The sequence below is a fragment of the Echeneis naucrates genome, chromosome 10 (genome assembly GCF_900963305.1).
Source record: "Echeneis naucrates chromosome 10, fEcheNa1.1, whole genome shotgun sequence".
Taxonomy (NCBI): Eukaryota; Metazoa; Chordata; class Actinopteri; order Carangiformes; family Echeneidae; genus Echeneis; species Echeneis naucrates.
In genome coordinates, this window is record NC_042520.1 from 219,358 (window position 1) to 237,634 (window position 18,277).

The 18,277-nt window shown below is 45.0% G+C and overlaps 1 protein-coding gene across 1 annotated transcript; it reads left to right on the plus strand.

Annotated features, from left to right (window-relative positions):
* The first annotated feature begins 682 nt into the window (after positions 1-682).
* On the plus strand, positions 683-16,916 carry LOC115049667 (beta-1,4-galactosyltransferase 1-like). Its single transcript, XM_029512062.1, has 6 exons — positions 683-1,364; positions 11,247-11,482; positions 12,836-13,023; positions 13,575-13,697; positions 13,897-14,001; positions 14,127-16,916. The coding sequence occupies exons 1-6, from the start codon at positions 758-760 to the stop codon at positions 14,254-14,256; spliced, it is 1,389 nt and encodes a 462-aa protein (XP_029367922.1). The 5' UTR covers positions 683-757; the 3' UTR covers positions 14,257-16,916.
* Positions 16,917-18,277: the final 1,361 nt, after the last annotated feature.

Here is an 18,277-nt window from a genome sequence, read left to right on the forward strand (position 1 = left end):
AAAATGCAATTAAAAAATAAAAAGGGGAAGTCGACATGACAAGAGTATAGGGAAGTTGGGATAAATACTATAAGACAACAAACGCATGTTTTGGTTGTCCTAGAGCTGTTCTGAATTTTCTGTCTTTATCTGATCAGCAGTTCTGCTCATTCTTTTGAGCAGTAATGATGAAAAATCAGCTCTTTATTCTGTCAAGACAATAAATTGATCCAGAGACTCTGATTGGCTGTGACATCACCCAGCTGAGCCAATAGGAGCATCCGACGAAGAGACGTGACTCTAGACGTCACTATCAAAGATGGAGGATGAGAACGGATGGATAAACACAGAAGGAGTCAGAGAGTCAGACTGATCCAGATCTGATCAGGTGATTCTGTTTAACCATCAGAGAGCAGCTAATGGAGGAGGGGTCACTTCCTGTGGGATTAACTGTGATCAGGCTGCTGATTCACCTGATCATCACAAATCCGATGGGTTTGGAAAATCAATTTAAAAAATCCAGGACAGACACGTTGAATTAATCAATGAAAATGAATTTGGAGTAACAGCACTGATAACAGATCAATGATTCAGAAACACCGAGCAGTCATTTACAGTGACTGACATGAATGTTACTGACGTCACAGATGGACCCGCCTTGAATGCACCTGCCGTGTTTGCCTCAATAAAGCTGGCAGGAACAGGTGAGCAGGATCACACCTGACCTCCTGCTGAGCTCACAGTACGTTCATCATAACAACGATAAAGAGCACGAACGATGAAACTGGACGTGTTTAAATCCGGGCCGAACTTCAGCCTCCTCCAGCGGACCTGTAAACTGGTGGTCCTGCTGTGTCTCCTCCACATCTCCGTCACTGTCGTCTTTTACGTCCGCTCTCTGGACATCCGGTTCGCCTTCGTCCAGAACCAACAGTCCGCCAACAGCGGGACTCAGCGGACCGGACCCGAACCCGAGGACAAGAAGGATGGAGCCGGAGGACAGCTTGGGCAAGAACCAGGGCAGGACCCGGGGCAAGAACCGGGGCAAGAACTGGGGAAGGAGCCGGAGCAGGAGCCGCGGAAAGAGCAGGGGCAAGAACCGGGTCAAGAACCAGGGCAGGACCCGGGGCAGGAGCCGGGGAAAGAACTGGGGAAGGAGCCGGAGCAGGAGCCGGGGAAAGAGCCGGGGCAAGAACCAGGGCAGGACCCGGGGCAGGAGCCGGGGAAAGAACCGGGGCAAGAACCAGGGCAGGACCCGGGGCAGGACCCGGGGCAAGAACCGGGGCAAGAACCGGGGCAAGAACTGGGGAAGGAGCCGGAGCAGGAGCCGGGGAAAGAGCCGGGGCAGGAGCGGCACAAATGCCCAGAAACGTCCCCTCTGCTGGGTAAGACTAATCTGGGGGGTGGGGGGGCAGGTCATGTCAGGTTTAAGCCACCTAGAACATAATTAAACACACAGGGAAGAAAGAGAAGGGATAACAGCGCTCATTTTACTTGCAAGGAGAAGAGACAGAGATGTTCAGTTACATTCTCTACCTGCTCTGACGTATCTCTTCTATTCTCCCCTCTTTATTTCCTTTGGGTGGTCCTTAGTTACATGACGTTGCAGCTCTAAAGGGCGGGGAACACACAGCTGCAACGTAGTGGATGAATAGATGCTTGTTGAATAATCATATTCAGGTTATGCCTCTGAAACATGACACACAAACACACTGAGGAGCGAGTTCATAACCGATGTAATCTGGTTTCTGCCTCCTCCCTGTCTTCATGTTCCTCTTCGAAGGTCGTTGCTTATCTCCCGTCAGATCTCAGTTCCTGTAAGAAAAAAAGTTTCTGCATTCCTGCAGGGTTAGTACAAGGGTTAGGGTTAGGGTTACAATACTGTGATAATACTTTTATGTAAATTTATTCTAACATTTCCCTCCTGTTTATCACATTCTTGCTCAAATTCTCATATCACTCTGCTCAGTCACTTCATGAAGATTTTCAACTGCGAGATCATTTTTATGAAATTTACACTTGGAGGTAATGTCTTTAACATTCATAATCTTTAATCAGAGAAAAAATCCAGTAAATTTTTAATAGAGTCTTCTTCCCCACTACTCTCCTCATCAATTTGAGAATTACTATCCAGCAAGCGGTACATTTGAGCCACTTTATCTTCAATGGGTGAAATTGCTGTAGTAATTAGACGGTTAATAAGAGAACGCAGGCAGGGCACACAACAACATCCACACAAAGTTAAGATTGCAGCAAACACTGCTATAGAGACCAAAACAGAGGACACTAGAGCTTTATATTTTCCAAAGACATCCATCCAGGAATCCCACATTGAGGTGTCAACCCCAGAGTGTTCTTTCATCTTGCCATTGAGAGCTCAGAGTCCCTCTATGGCCTTAGTAAGGCTGCCATCAGCAGCTGTGTTGTTGGGGATGAACGTGCAACACTGCTCTCTGAACATAGCACACACACCTCCTCTCTCAGCCAACAACATGTCCAGGGCTATCCTGTTCTGGAATGCCATGAGAGAAGTCGCAGACAACTGTCCATGTACCGCCTCGAAGCCGCTCTGTGTCCAATAACCTAACTTTTGAACGTTGTAGTGGATGTAGTTGATCCTGTCTGCATTTTTATTAATTGTACACCACCAACATAAAATGACTCAAATCCTGCTGCTACTTGATCTACTAATTTGTGTTCATCTGGAACACCTCGTGGTACACCGATTGCATCAATGTATGTAGGATCACCGTCTGCTAACCAGGTTGCAGACCTTTTCTTGCGGTGCCATTGCTCAGGCAAAACACTAGATAAGTTAGCAGTGAGTTCTTTAGCAGAGATAGGGTGTATGGACACTGGTAGTAATAGTGTTACTAAAGCACAGAATCCTGTCACATTTTTAGGCAATTTGTCAAATAATCTGTCATCACCACACCACCACCAAATGTCCCCTCGAGGCACCGGTTTGAAATGTCCAGTCACAGTTATTATCTCGGAGCAACACTCACTAGAGAAAACGCAAAGGCTCTCCACCTCCTGTTATATTTATACAGGTGAAGTTTCCAGGTGCAACTCTTTTGGAAAATATAGGTTTCTTTTTTTCACCCCCCCCCCCTCCAATGCCTGCCTGCCTGTCTCTCTCTCTCTCTCTCTCTCTCTCTCTCTCTCTCTCTCTCTCTCTCTCTCTCTCTCAACCCAACCGGTCGAGGCAGATGCCCCCCCCGAGCCTGGTTCTGCTCGAGGTTTCTGCCTCTTAAAGGAAGTTTTTCCTTGCCACTGTTGCCAAGTGCTTGCTCATCGGGGGATCTGTTGGGTCTCTTTAAATAAATTTATAAAGAGTTTGGTCTAGACCTGCTCTATATGTAAAGTGCCTTGATGTAACTTTGTTATGATTTGGCGCTATACAAATAAATCTGATTTGATTTGATTTGATTTTTTTCTGACATAGTGACTGGAAACACAAAATCCCACTTCGCACAAGTGATGTTCGGATTTGTTTTATTCATCACTTCTACAACACATTGTTTGTCGATCGTTGTAGGTATTGTTTGTAGTATCGGCCTAGGACCCATACACACCACACAAGCACTTTTAGTCGTGTTTGCAGCTTGTTCTACCGTAAGTAACCAGTTGTTGCTTTGTCCTGAAATACCTGTTATAACTTGGAACCATTCATCGACTTTTATCTCACCATCATGGTTAATAATTTGTATGTTAACAGCACTTTTGGGGCCAGTCGTGAGGCCTCCTATGGTTTCATTTTTCTGTTCCGTTTTTTCTGCTTCAGCGGGGGTGGTCATATTAGGGCCCCTTGGGGTGGCTTCCACAGGTACCATACTAACAGAAAGGTAATTATAAGGAATATGGGCGCTACCCATCCTTCGATGGCCCGTGGTAACCACTTACGAGTCATTTTAGTCGAAAATCGGTCTTCTCTACTTGGTTTGGTGTCTTGTAAAAACTTCACTGACTTTCAGGTCTATCCAGCCTCTAAACGTCTGGATCTACCCTATTATCAGTCTTTGGCTCACCTCCCCTATCGGCGCTTTCAACTGAAATGACCTTTTTACAGTGCGTTAAATGAATCCATGTTGATCTTTCTGCTATTTTTACGGCTGTAGGTGTGGTCAGCAGTACCTGATGGGGCCCTTCCCACTTGGGTGAATACCAGTACTTCTTCTTAATACTTCGTACCAGCACCCAATCTCCTGGTAGTATTAACTGGGCCTCCTGCTGAGAAACAGAAGGATTATTATCAACAGATGCCTGTTTTTGTTTTTCTAACTTTCTCCTCATATAATCTGCCAAGTTTGCTTCGTCATCGGATTCCCATTGATTTTTAACTTGTGGTAATCTATAAGGTCTTCCAAATAGCGTTTCGTACGGAGTTAGACCTATTGAGCTTGTAATGTTGATATACAGTTTCACTAGATCAAGACACTGTGTCCATGGTCTTCCTGTTTCTTCAATACATTTCTTAAATCTATTTTTTATAGTTCCATTCATTCTTTCTACTAGGCCTGCACTTTGAGGATGATAAGCACAATGATTCTTTAGATCGATATGGAACATTATTCCAATCTTTTTTACTGTCTGATTTACAAAATGTGTGCCGTTATCACTATATATTTTCTCAGGAATTCCGTATCTTGGTATTATGTCTTTACATAGTGCCTTAGCTACTGTTATCGCATCTGGATGTTTTGTTGGAAAAAGCTCTATCCATTTTGAAAAGGCGTCTATTATGACTAGACAGTATTTCTTTCCTTCACTTTGATTTAGCTCTATAAAGTCCATATGGATAATTTGGAACAGATATTGAGGTGTAGGGAATCGCCCTCTACGTGGCCTTAAATTCCCTTGAGGGTTGTGTCTTGCACATGTTAAACATGATGAATACGAGTTAAATCCATAAGTGGTATAATGCTGATGTATCTGTCCTACCATCCCTCCTGTTGAGACATGTGTCACACCATGGCTCAATATTGCCGCCCACTTGTATACATTTTTTGGTAGGATAGGTTTGCTGTCTGGTCATACATACATGTCGTTTAGTAACTTCGCTCCATTTTTTAACCATATATCTTTTTCAGATTGAGGACTTTGTTGTTGCATATCTTTTAGTGTAGTGTCCTCTAAAGTTGTACATTCTTCCACAGTTAGCACTTGAACCTGTCCTGCTGCCGCTGCTTTTGCCATTTTATCTGCAAATGCATTTCCTAAAGAAACTTCATCTGTGCCTGTCATATGAGCTGCACATTTACATATTGCAACGGCTTTTGGCAGCTGTACTGCTTGCAGCAAATCTGATAAGAGTGCAGCATGATTTACTGGTTTACCTGTAGAGGTAACAATGCCTCTGTTTTTCCAGTATTGTGCAAAAGTGTGTACTGTAGCGAAAGCATACTGGCTGTCTGTATAAATTGTGGCTTCCTTATTCTTCATCAATTTACATGCTTCTGTTAATGCCACTAACTCTGCAGCTTGTGCTGAGTAGTGGGAGGGTAATTGTTCTGCTTTTAACACTGTGTTTCGTGTAACTACTGCATAGCCTGTCTGGGTTTTCCCTTGTTCATGCTTCTTTGAGGGACCATCTACAAATAACACTTCTCCTGTTTCTAGTGGTTGATCTTTAAGATCTGCTCTGCTTTTAGCTGTTTGTTCGGCTAATTCTTGACAATCGTGTTTCACTCCATCATCAGGTACTGGCAACAATGTTGCCGGGTTTAACGCCGTGCATCTCTCTATTGTTAAATGAGGTTGGGATAAGAGAATAGACATACAGGACAAGTGTCTGGCTGGTGATAGAAAAGTCATATTAGTTTGTAATAATAGCGCTGAGACTGCATGTGGTACTTTTAGTACAAGTGGATGAAACAAAACTATGGTTGCACTCGCTTCTACTGCCATCGATGCTGCTATGACTGCTCTGACACAGTGTGGTAGCAATTAATTACTTTTTCTGCATGGAGGGCATGGTTAACATAGTCCTCCATGGTCCCTGTAGCGAATCCTATGTAATGTTTATTGACCCAGCATGGAGAGCATTTTTTAATTGTTGCTGGAATGCCCCATTTACATTTCCATCATCTCGCAATCCACTGTGGGTTTTGAATTTAGTTGTCATTCTTATCTTATATTCTTCAAAGGGTTCATCCTCCTTTTGTTTTACTCTACCTATCTCGGTGTAGTTAGCTATATGTCTAAACCGTAGAATAACTCTGTCATTCAGGTCTCATACACGGTTATTCAACTCTGGGTCATCATGAGTCAGGGGACGGCCATTTAGGCCCAAAGGATTCCATCGGCCCCTGATATAGTGCCAGTCTGGTCCTAGCGCCTGCATCCAGACCTGCTGCACTTCCTGCCCGTTTAGATGGTAGGAATGTCTCAAGTTCTCCATATCTTGAATGAATTGTGTGACATCCTCCTTATGGGAGGTCACTCCTTCTATAGCTTTCTTTACATCATCTATGGTCCATGTCCTATAAACTAGAATAACAGGGTTCTTGTCCTGATCTTCAACATTTGGATTCGCTACCTCAATCATTGGATAAGTCCCTATCTCATCCTGCTGTATTACCGGCGGAGATCTCTCTCCCGGGGAAAAGAGTTTTCCCATTATTTTGGACCAGTCTCCTACTCTTCCCCTAGATCGAGTACTTCTAGGGGTTTCTGTTGGTCCATCATATGGTGGTAACTCACTTAAGTCTAGGTAAAGTCCTGGTCCTGGTCCTGAGGGAGCTGGACCTGCAGCTCCCCCTTCGGCCTCTTGGCCTAAATCTCGGTCATCTCTAGGTCGTCTGATAGGTTCTGTCTCATTGTCTTCTTTTCTCTGATACAAGTCTTTTTCACGGTCTTCGTCTTTATCTTTTTGTCTACGGTCCTGTTCTTTCTGTTTTTTTCTTTTTCTTTCCTCCTTCTCTTTGTCCTGCCACTTTCATCCAGTACTGTGTTTCTTCATAACCTTCCTGCTTCATTTTTTTTTATTTTTTTGGGTTAGTTTTGTAATGCTGTCTTGTAATACACTTATCTTTTGCGTATTTAATTTTCCGTCGAAATTGTGTTTAACGATCCATCTGTCTAACTTTTTATTTTTACATGGATCCTGTTGTTCTATGAATTTCCAATCTTGACACTGCAATTTATCTCTTTGTTTTTCTTTACTCGACCCCTTCCCCATTCTAATAATTTGGTTCGACCTTTGCAACACCTAGGGTATTCTAGAGGTCGATTTTCATCAGTGGGGTAGTCTCTCAATTTCCTGTTGTGGTAATTCTCACTTCAACTCTTTCGAGTGGAGAATTCTTGCATTTGCATCCACACCAGTTGACTACTTACAAATCCCACTGTTTTATATGAGACGAAATACCTCGTGGTATGTCAGTCTCCTTTCACACTCACATTCACTCTCCTACTCGGAATTTAAGGGTGCACACCAGGACTCCGTCATCCTCTGCAGAGACTCCCTTGGTCTCTCTTATTCTTTACCTGCCAGTGTCTACAATATTCAGGGCTTGTTTACGCGCAATGACCCCCAGTCATTCGCCGTGGCCACTCACTCTTTTTAAGTCAAGACTCAACTCACCTCCGTTGTGTTTCCCCTCTCGGAATTCCGTCAACCTTTGGATCCCAGCTGGCGGGTCGATACTCAGTCCCAGAAAGGGTCTATTTCTGGACTCACTGTTTATGGAGTCCGCCGTGGCCACGGTTTTCCTGGAATCCACCCCGCCTGCCGGAATCCTCCGGTCAGGTTTAAGCCACCTAGAACATATTCCTCTTCGAAGGTCGTTGCTTATCTTCCGGAGGTATGATCTCAGCTCCTGTAAGAAAAACACAAGTTTCTGCATTCCTGCAGGGTTAGTAAAAGTAGAGCAATACTGTGATAATAATTTTATATACATATATTCTAACAGGTCATAAACCATAAAACACACAGCACTGCACTGTAGAACCCTTTACGTGGGATAAATTAGTAAATCAGGCCCTGAGTGTGTGATTATGCTGTATTATTCTACTTCATAGAAACGTACTGCAGAAGAACCAGAATAGCTGTGTCTGTGTTATCCGTGCGCAATTACGCATCCATGTCAAAGAGCAGGGCCTCACACCCCCCACACACAGAGCATCAACGGAGGGAAGTCACATTTCACAGCCTACTCTCAGAGACAAAAACCTGAATACAACGAAACTACTTATATCAGAGTGAATGAACCAGTCCAACACAAGAAAATTGCGCACACACTGCAACATGAACAACTTTCACTTACCGAAGAAAAGGCAAAAGTGAAGTGATCCATCCAGTTCTAGCTGATCTGTTCGCAGTTGTTGCAGACAGGTCATGTCAGCCAGCCAATCAAATCAGTTCAGATTGCCTCGTCAGAAACTTTTTTGTAATGTGTGATTTGATGGGTTTGATACATGTTACAGCTTAAACAGCTCTCCAAGCAACGGCATAGCAACGCAGCAGTGGATGGATGCTGCTTAAAGTATTTTTATTTTTGCTTGGTGGGGTTAAGACTTTTTGAGGGGGGGCTTAAGTCCCCTCCCCCCTTCCGCCGTCAGTGCCTGAGATCCAGATTCATTCAGGATTCACAGAGTCAGTTAGCTCTACTGCAGCCAATCATTGATCAGATTAATCAGAGGGATTAGAGGGGATGACCTCTGACCTCTGACCTCGGTGTAAGTGTGTGTACTTTTGGACCAGGCTCCACCACTGTTCTGGGGGTTTTGGGGGCCAAGCCCAGATCATATCCTTGGTAGTTCTCCAGCACACACAGTTTTTCCAGGTGTCAGATCTCTGGACCAATCACAGCCTCAGCTGATCCTCCTGCAGGTCAGTCAGGGGGCGGGGCTAAAGCTGACCCGGGTTGGTTGATCAGCGTGTTGTTTCTGAGGCGTCTCAGGGACGCAGTGGGTCCTACAGGTGGCATGCAGGTCTGATGTGGTTTCTGGGTGTTGGATCCTCTGCCTTGTCTCAGATTATGTAACTTTGATTTATTATCAGACTGATTGTTTTCATGTTTCCTCAGCTGGGACCCCCCCCAAGTCTGAGTCTGCTCTAAAAACCTCCAAATGAACCATCAGGTCTGACGTCTCCATCCAGAGACAGAAGCTTTTCACTCTGTTGATGTTTGTCGGCTTGAGTCTGGATCTCTCAACCCTTAAGTTGGAGGTCTTGTTGTCGTAGCTCTTTTCTTCTTTTTTTTTTACTAATTCTTTTCCATGAAAAAGGAACATGAGATCATCATGGGCACAACTGAGGTTGCAATGTTCTTTTACACATATAAAAATACATCCATCATGTTATGTCATGCTGTTTATGCTGCATACACAATCAATTTTTCCCAGCGAACATTTCTCCAACTGAAGTCTTACAACAAAAATAAGTCTCTCCATACAATAAATTTCTTCAATGATCGCATGCCACTTGGCCAATGTTGGAGGCTCTAGTTGCAATCATTTTCTAGTTATAGCTTTTCTGCTACTTGCCAGAAGTTTTTGTCCTTATGTGGGACTGTTTCTGGGGTTCTACTGAGATATAAGTTAACAAAAGAGAAACCTAGATCCGCCCCTATTATCCTATTTATCTCAGTTGACACCTCCCTCCAAAACGATTGGATTTGTGGTTAGCCATAGAGGTTCCACATTGTCTCCAACGAGGCCACGGCTCTGTGAGCCTGTTTGCAATGTTGTTATCTTAGAAGTTAAGAAAAATCTCACTATGTTCTTCCAGCCAATTTAGCCTTTTTTGCCATTTTTGCTTTATGTACGTCGTAGAATGCTTTTTAGAGGCTTGTATTCTTTCATATATTCTTGAGACAAACTTCTTGTTAGCTTTTTTTGTAAGCATCATGAAATATAGAGATCAAATTGCATTCATTCTCCTTCATGATTTTTAATTTTTTAGTTTAATAGTCTCTGACTTGCAGGTATCTATAAAAGTCCTGCTTCTCCAGTCCAAATGTGTCTGAAATTAACTCATAGCTCTGAAATCTGCTATGAAACGAGGGAGCAAAATGTGATACCTCTCTTAACCCACTGCTTAAAGGACTCATCCAAACTAGCAGGATCAAACTCCGGGTCATATGCAACCCAGTTCAGGACTCTGGCCTGTTTCTCTATTTGTAATTTCCTCAAAACTTTAAACCATTGATTTAGAGTGAATACAGTCCATTCATTCAAGCTGTCATAATATTTTTTAGCTTGTTTTTTGTTTCCTATGATAGATTGTATTGTAATTTTTATCTGTGTGGTTTCCAAGCATTTCCATTTAGATTTGTAATTGGGGGAGCACCGGTATACTAAGGGTTTCAGTTGTGCAGCGTAGTAATAATCCTGTAAGCATGGTAAAGCTCTTCCTCCCTTCTCTTTTTTTCAGCAGCAGAGTCTTAAACTGAACCCTAGGTCTTCAACTGTTCCAAATTAACCTTGAGATCCAGGCATTCCACTCATCAAATTGTTTTTGGGGAACCTCTAGAGGCAATAATTGGAAGAAATAAGGAACCGTGGCAACACATTCATTTTAATTATTTCTATTCATTTACTCGTATCAAGTGGGAGGAGGGACCATCTCAAAATATCAGATTTGATCTCTCAATTAATGAGGCTGTAGTTGTTTTTGAAGAGTTTTGATATATCTTTAGTGAGGCTATATTTACTTTGGGGCGAGTCCCATTTAAAGTTATATTTTCCTTGAATATCTGGGTGGGGAGTATAGTTAAACGAGCGCGTTTGGGTTTTTTGAATATTTAGTTTCTATCCTGAGTATGAATTATATATTTTTTCAGCAGGGACATCAATTTGGGGATGCTTGAGTGAGGGCTTGTGGTCATAGTTGCGTTTGCGAAACATTTGTTTACTTCCTGACTCACATCAGCCAGACATCAGGTCAGTGTTTGAGACTCAATGACTTGTCATTGGTGTGTGTGTGTGTGTGTGTGTGTGTACCTTGCTGATTCAGGTTCATGAACCTGGTAATTTTGATGAATTCATCCAGTGTCATCAGGTTGCACTCGAATGATTCTGATCTATGAAGTTGATGTCTCCCATGACACTGAACGCCATATATTGATCCTCTGATTATTTACCGATCAAAGTCTTTGTGAAGTCACTGCCTGAGTCCAGGACCAGTAGAGACCCTCCCGAGATCTGTAGTCCAGATCTTTAGTTAAATTGTGGATTAATCTGAACTGAAGAACCTGATATAAGTCCTTTTTTAGGGTCCAGCTGAGCGACTGTGGACTCACTGATGTTTCTGTCCTCAGTGGGTCCTCTGCGGGTGGAGTTCAACATCCCAGTGAATCTGGACCAGGTGAAGGAGGACAATCCCAACCTGCAGCCGGGGGGTCGCTACAAACCCAAAGACTGTGAGGCGCTTCAGAAGGTCGCTGTCATCATCCCGTTTCGCAAACGTGAAGAACACCTGAAGTACTGGCTGTTCTACCTGCACCCCATTCTGCAGAGGCAGCAGCTGGACTATGGAGTCTACGTCATCAACCAGGTATGTGTGATGTCACAGTCCAACGAACACCGGACCGGTCTCATCAGTCCAAGCAGCTTCAGTTCACTGAGGAAGTGCTTTCAATCTGTAATGGCTCATCAGAGAAACAGGACTTAGCCGTTTATCCATGGAAAGGTGAGCCAGACAACTCTGTCAAACAGAAGTATTAACTTGGGTGTGTCCTTAAAAATGCCATGGCAACATCAAAAAGTTGTGAAATAATAGCATGGCAATCATTTTGCCGTTTGTCGGAATGAAAAATACGTCTATTGTTTGAACAAGAGTGTTCCTGTTACTGTGCTCGGGCGGTTTCGTCACTCAGGATGTTGTACTGTAGACTTTCATTTAGAGGCTGACTCGATAAACGTTTACTGAGCTGGTAAATCAAAGGAAAAGTAGGGGCATCTTTCCCATAGACTTCAACATTGGCACCTAGTGCGTCTTTAAGAGTCCCGTGTTGGACCAGATCTGAGGTCTGAGGTGATCTGACTTCTCTTCTACTAACATTTTCCTCTTCTTTTTCTTCCAGCTGTGTGTGTGTTTGATTCTGACTCACACATCGTCTCTTCCTTCCTCCCTCTTTCATTTTCATCTTCCTTCGTTGTCTTATTTCCTCCTCACCCCCCGCCCTCCCGACCCCTCCTGCATGCCAGGTGTTTCTGACCAATGGCTGTGGTTGTTGGAGACGCTGAGCCCCGCCCCCTGCTGGGTCTAAGCCAGTAGCAGCTGGCGTTGAGCGTCACTCTGGTAAACTAGTTTCTTTATTCTGTTTCCTCTGAGCTGATGGAGCTTCCTCGTCTCAGGTGAACTCACCTGGTCCATCTTTATTTGTTCAAGATGCCGTTTTCTGACCAACAACACAACTCTGATATTTCACTGTGTTCGATGGGCTCACCTGGTCTGAGTCAACCATGATCCAGACCAGGTGAGTCAACTTCACATCACTAAGACGGTCAAGTCCCTAAAGGGGCGGAGCTTCAGATCACACCTGGGCTGTGGCTGGGTGAACTGGGTGACGCTCAGGTGAATCCTAACTGATGACCTCACCTCACCGTCATCACTCTGAAGACACGCCTCCCAGCTGCCAGTAGCCCCTCCCTCAGAGGACACTGATTGCTCTGGACTCTCATGTGGCCACCTGAGAGCAGGTGCTGGTCGCCTAGCAACCTGATGTGTGTTTACTGCAGCCAGACGCCCATTGAGGGGTTGCGCACACACACACACACACACACACACACACCAGCTGTCAGCCTTGAACCAGTCCAGGTTTAAGGTATGGGACTGTAGCTCCGTCCCTCTGACCACATGGTCCAAGACCATGTTCTGGACTCAGACCTGTTTTTGTTGGTACAGGATGGAGATGAGATCTTCAATCGAGCCAAGCTGCTGAACGTGGGCTACGTGGAGGCTCTGAAGGAGTACGACTACGACTGCTTCGTCTTCAGTGACGTGGACCTGATCCCCATGGACGACAGGAACACCTACAGGTGTTTCTCCCAGCCCAGACACCTGTCTGTGGCTGTAGACAAGTTCGGCTTCAGGTGAGATCACACCTGACGGCACTGGGCCAATCAGCTTTCCCACAGCTCACATTTATTGGTCAGTTAAGACCCACCATCTTTAATGACATCATTATGATGTCAGCAGAAGCTTTATCTTGAACTCTGCTGATGAGCCTCAGCAGCCATCACCATGGTGACAGAGTTCATCCATTAGCCTCAAGTCCAGCCAGTTAGAACACTCCTGCTTTGCAATTGGCTGTTCGTCAAATGCATCCTGGGAGTCGTAGATGACTTTTCTCAGGTGCAGACAGTAGGGACTCGGAGAGTCTGACTGATTTGTATTCGGGCTAATCCACATCAGGCCCACACGTTAACAGAGCTCACATGATAGTGTGGACCTGGGAGGGGCCACCTGTTAGGGAGGGGGCAAATCCTCAAGTTCACCTTCTGTCACAGGGTAGCAGCTGTTTGTGTTCAGATAATGCTGACAGAGACACCACAGAGGAAGACCATCTGCCTGGTGGTACACTTCCTGTTTCCTGTTTCTATGGCGAGTTCAGGGCCTCTTCAGTAAACTCTGTGTCTTGCAGGTTGCCCTATGACACCATCTTTGGCGGCGTTTCCTCCATGAGCAAAGAGCAGTACCTGAAGATCAATGGCTTCCCCAACAACTACTGGGGCTGGGGAGGCGAGGACGACGACATCTACAACAGGTACAATCAGGACTCAGCTGGATCTGGGCTAAGGTCCCAGACCACACCATGGAGTCTGGGTCAGCTGATCAGACTCTGTTTGAGTCTCAGTGTTCAGGATCTGATGAATCACAGAAGCATGTCTGCCCACTGCATTGACCTCTGACCTTTGACCTCCATCCTGTGTGTGATGTCATAGTTTCCATGTTTCCTGTTTCAGGTTGAGGACTAAAGGCATGTCCATCTCCAGACCCAGTGGGGAGGTGGGAAAGTGTCGTATGATCCGACACCAGAGAGACAAACAGAACGAGCCCAACCCTCAGAGGTACGAGCCGGTGGACTAGGACTAGTCTAGACTGCTTTCAGCGAAGGAGGATTTGTATGAAGGACTCGACATAGGCGTCAGGTGGTCTAGGATCAGGATCAGGACTGATGTTGTTTCTCCTGCAGGTTCAACCGGATCGCTCACACCAGGGAGACGATGCACAAAGACGGGTTCAACTCTCTGTCCTACAAGTTGGTGAGGGTGGACAAGTTGGACCTGTTCACCATGATTACAGTGGACGTGGGGAAGCCCTGAGGGGGGCGTGGCCGAGGGACATGTGACTGGAGGAGGAGGCTGACAGGAAACCCCACATGGCCTTTGACACTTGAATCTCAAAAGCACAGGAGCAACTGTTGGGTCACATGGTGGAGGATTATGGGTATTAAGCAGGGTACAGTTGATCAGATCAGTTACAATTGAAACAAACACATTTTCTACCTGTCAGATACAGTTCTTGTTGGGTACCCGACCCGCTGATGAACTCTGACAGAGAACAAGTTCAAGAGACCTGATTCAGGTCCAACATGTGGCCAGATGACCCCGTGGAAAAACTGGGACTACACCGATCCAGTTCACGGTCTGTTGATACATCAGTTATCACGTATAGCACATGATGTCACATCAAGCATCTGCGTGTATCTGTGTGAGTGTATTGTGTATTTCCTGGTTACTGGTTTTGTTGGTTTCTCACCATGTAGTGTATTTTATTAAGTGTATCTTCCTCAGAACTCAGGGAACTGTTAAAACTGACTGACACTCCAACTCTCAGCAACTCCAACTTCTGCTCGCTAGCATAGTTCAGCTAATAGACCTTAGCCGTTAGCTGGGCCCCTCCGCTGACTGTTCATGTCATAAACCTTCTCTGTATTTGGTTTTGGAGACGGTTATGTTCTGGTTATGGACTGGGGGACCGTCCCAGACCAGAGGTACAGACTAAATTTAACAACATGTGGTGACGTGCTCATTTAATCGCTGACTGTCCAGCTGGTCCAAAACGTGGACTATGAAGCCGACTGGAGGACTTTCTGGTGGGGACCTGGTCTCATGGGGACAATGGCTTCATCTAAATGTGGATCGGAATCATAACATATCTAGAAATATGACAGTTTGTCAGAAAACAAAAAGTCTGACAGTCCAGAGAGGAGAAAAGGAGCCAGAGCTGCAGTCTGACCTCCTGAGCCCTCAGAGGAGGAATCCAGTTTATTTATCGGCCTGAATTCAGCTTCAGCTCTTTAAGTCTGACTCTTTGTCTCTCTCAGCTCTGTTCTTTCTAGTCAAGTATATGGTCCATAACACGCTGACTCAGCATTTCTGTCTGACTCTTCAGAAAAGAAAACGTCTTCATGGCTGCTAATGTTCATGTTGACAGTGATGTCTTCTGTTCCACCTTTCATGGAGTCATCAACTTGCTTTTGTGAGACCTTGTTTTAAAAATGTAATTGGAATTGAAGATTTAATAATACTTATTAAAAATATTTCTTAAAAACTGTTTTCCGTCAGACCACTTCTGAATAACAGAATAACAGAGTCTATAATAACTGACTACAGCATCTGGGAAACAATTCCACCAAAGTAGATGTTTATGTGGTCATGCTGTAGGCAAGTTGAAGGGCAATGATTTACTCTGCTGCCATAAACACCCCCAGCAGGCTGGTGACTGCTGCTGATTGTTGCCCCTTTGTCCGACCCTTGATACTGTCGGCGGCTGGCTCTGTCCAACCAAATCCCTGCTGTAAAGAAAGGTGTCATAGAAACAGGAAAGGAAGTGGTGTTCCAGCAAGAAGCTGAGAAAGGTAATTCACAATAAATGAAAATCCGGTAATACCAGAGCTGTTAATCATTTAACAGCAATAGCAGGAAATAGAAAGAAGTCACAGTGAGCCACACATTATAAAGGTATAACTCCAGCACTTATGACTTTATGACCGCTCATATCATATTTGGATATCATTTGGCCTCATAAACCAGGTCCAAAGGACATAAACATCCTGTCAATGAGTTTGACTGAACTGTGAGAAACCCTCAGTTGGCTCAGCTGCCCTCCCCCACCCCTGGAGTGGATGGTGGAGTGAGGGAGATCCTGATGAGCGTGCTTGGTGTTTCAGAGTGTTTGAGGATTTTCTACCTTTTCTTCTGTTGTATGTGTTTATTTTTCTTTCTCATGGTTGTTGTAGTTTGTCACTAAATTTATTTGGAGTTACTGGAAATGGCACCAAAGAGAAACAACCAAGAATGTGATCAGAGCAGTATGAAGGCAGGAAACCCAGCAGCTGAGTCAGAGAGCGAGCTTGTCTTAACACAGGAGGACCAGCAGAGTCAGGGTTAGGGTTTGGATTGAAGTGGAAGTTGTGAAGCTCTTCGTTACCTCAGCCAGACCCCTGACTAAAAAAATCATTCCTGGAGACGATGTTCTGACTGAACAGAAAGTGTACAGACTAAAGAAACTGATTCTCAAGGTCAGATTCCAATCCAGTGCTGGTGGTAAGGTTTAGGAAGGACTTGCATTGGCCTGTTTTACTGTAATATCATCCTGCAGCTTCTTTCTCCATGTGGGATTTTAAAGTAGACACCCTAAACTCAAACGGAGCTGCTTTGTTTAAACTGATGGAGCTGGAGCAGATAGATGCCATGATGGTTCAGGAGAAACACAGGGTGACTGGAGGAGGGAGTGTAATGGGTCTGGCTGCAGGGGAGGGGTGAGGGTCATCTTCTCCGGGATCAGGGGCTGCTGACTAAAGGTCTGAGTGTTGTGGCGAAAAGAGGTGGTTTAAAAGAGGAATCAGGTAATCCAGACACAGGTGTCAGATGGGAAGTCTCTTTACTCACATCAGCCCTACTAACAACGCAGTCAGAGACAGAACCACCAGAAAAATATGCTGTTTTGTTTGGATAGCCTTCACTCTTATCTTGAACTTCAACCATGGTGATTGTGCAGCGCTGTGTGTGTGTGCGTGTGTAGTGTAGTTCTCTTCCCTGGCACCCAGATGTCTTCTACTTATTGTTTTGTCTTGTTTGGTGGACCTGACTCTCATATGAACGCATGAACAGAGACAAGGCCTTTGGACCCTGTCCTTCGCCAAAAGAGCTCAGTTTGAGAAGGTCAACCCAGTTTTTATTTGTGTCTAAATCAAATCAAATCAAACCAGATTTATTTGTGTAGTGGCAAATCATGACAAAGTTACATCAAGGCACTTTACATATAGAGCAGATCTGGACCAAATTCTTTAAAATTATTTAAAGAGACCCAACAGATCCCCCGATGAGCAGGAAAAACTTCCCTTAAGAGGCAGAAACCTCGAGCAGAACCAGGCTGGGGGGGTTGGATGGATGGCTCATGGATAGCTACGTTTGTTAATGGAGAAGGTCTCCATAGACAATCTGTCCCTCTGTCACAGAGCAGAGCACCTCTCCGACACACCACACCTGCTGGAACCTGTTCACATCATCTGTTGTCTTGTAAAAATTAAAATCCACCACCAGTCTTGATTTAATCATACACTTAAAAACCGGAAGCACATTAACGTTAAGCCCCTCATCTACACTCTTTCTGGTGGTGCGTGTACTTAAAACCAAAGATAAAAACCTGTCCTGTAAAAACGTCTCCATATTTACTAAAAAACTGCCACAGCAGTCCAAACAGAGGTCTAAGCCGTGCACATTCATAAAAACAGTGGAAGACGGTCTCTCTGTGGCTGCAGAAGGGACAGCTCTCCTGCACCGACCTGTTGATCACGATACAGAACACGATATTTAGTTCACGTTTAGATATAGAGTTCACGGCTAAAATCCCACGGAGGATCCTCCATTCAGTGTCCTTCGGTTCAAAGCCTTTACCATCATCTTGTAGAAGGACTTTCCTGAGGCGCCTTCCATAGAAACCCCTCCAGAGTCAGCATCTTCCAGCAGAGGTCCAGAGCAGTCTTTAAAATCTGGGAGCAGTTTGAGGGCAGGAAAAGGGTCAGAGCCATCAGGCAGCAGTGTACCGTTGTGGAAGTCAGTCAGCTGTGACTTCCAGTGCCCCAACAGCTGACCAACAACCCGCACAGACCTCAGTCCTGGCCGAGCAGCCTGTTTACCAGGGTCCTCGAGCCGAGGTCCAGCCAGCTCCACCACCTGCCCCAGCGTGGAGACTCCTACGGCATTAAGCCTCCTGGATAGGATGAACCCTAACCCTAACCTGGTTGGAGTCCATGAGGAACAGAGGAAGATCCAGTCCCAAACTGCCACACCGCTGCAGGATTAAACAGGCCAGTCTCTGGATGAACTGCAGCCGGAA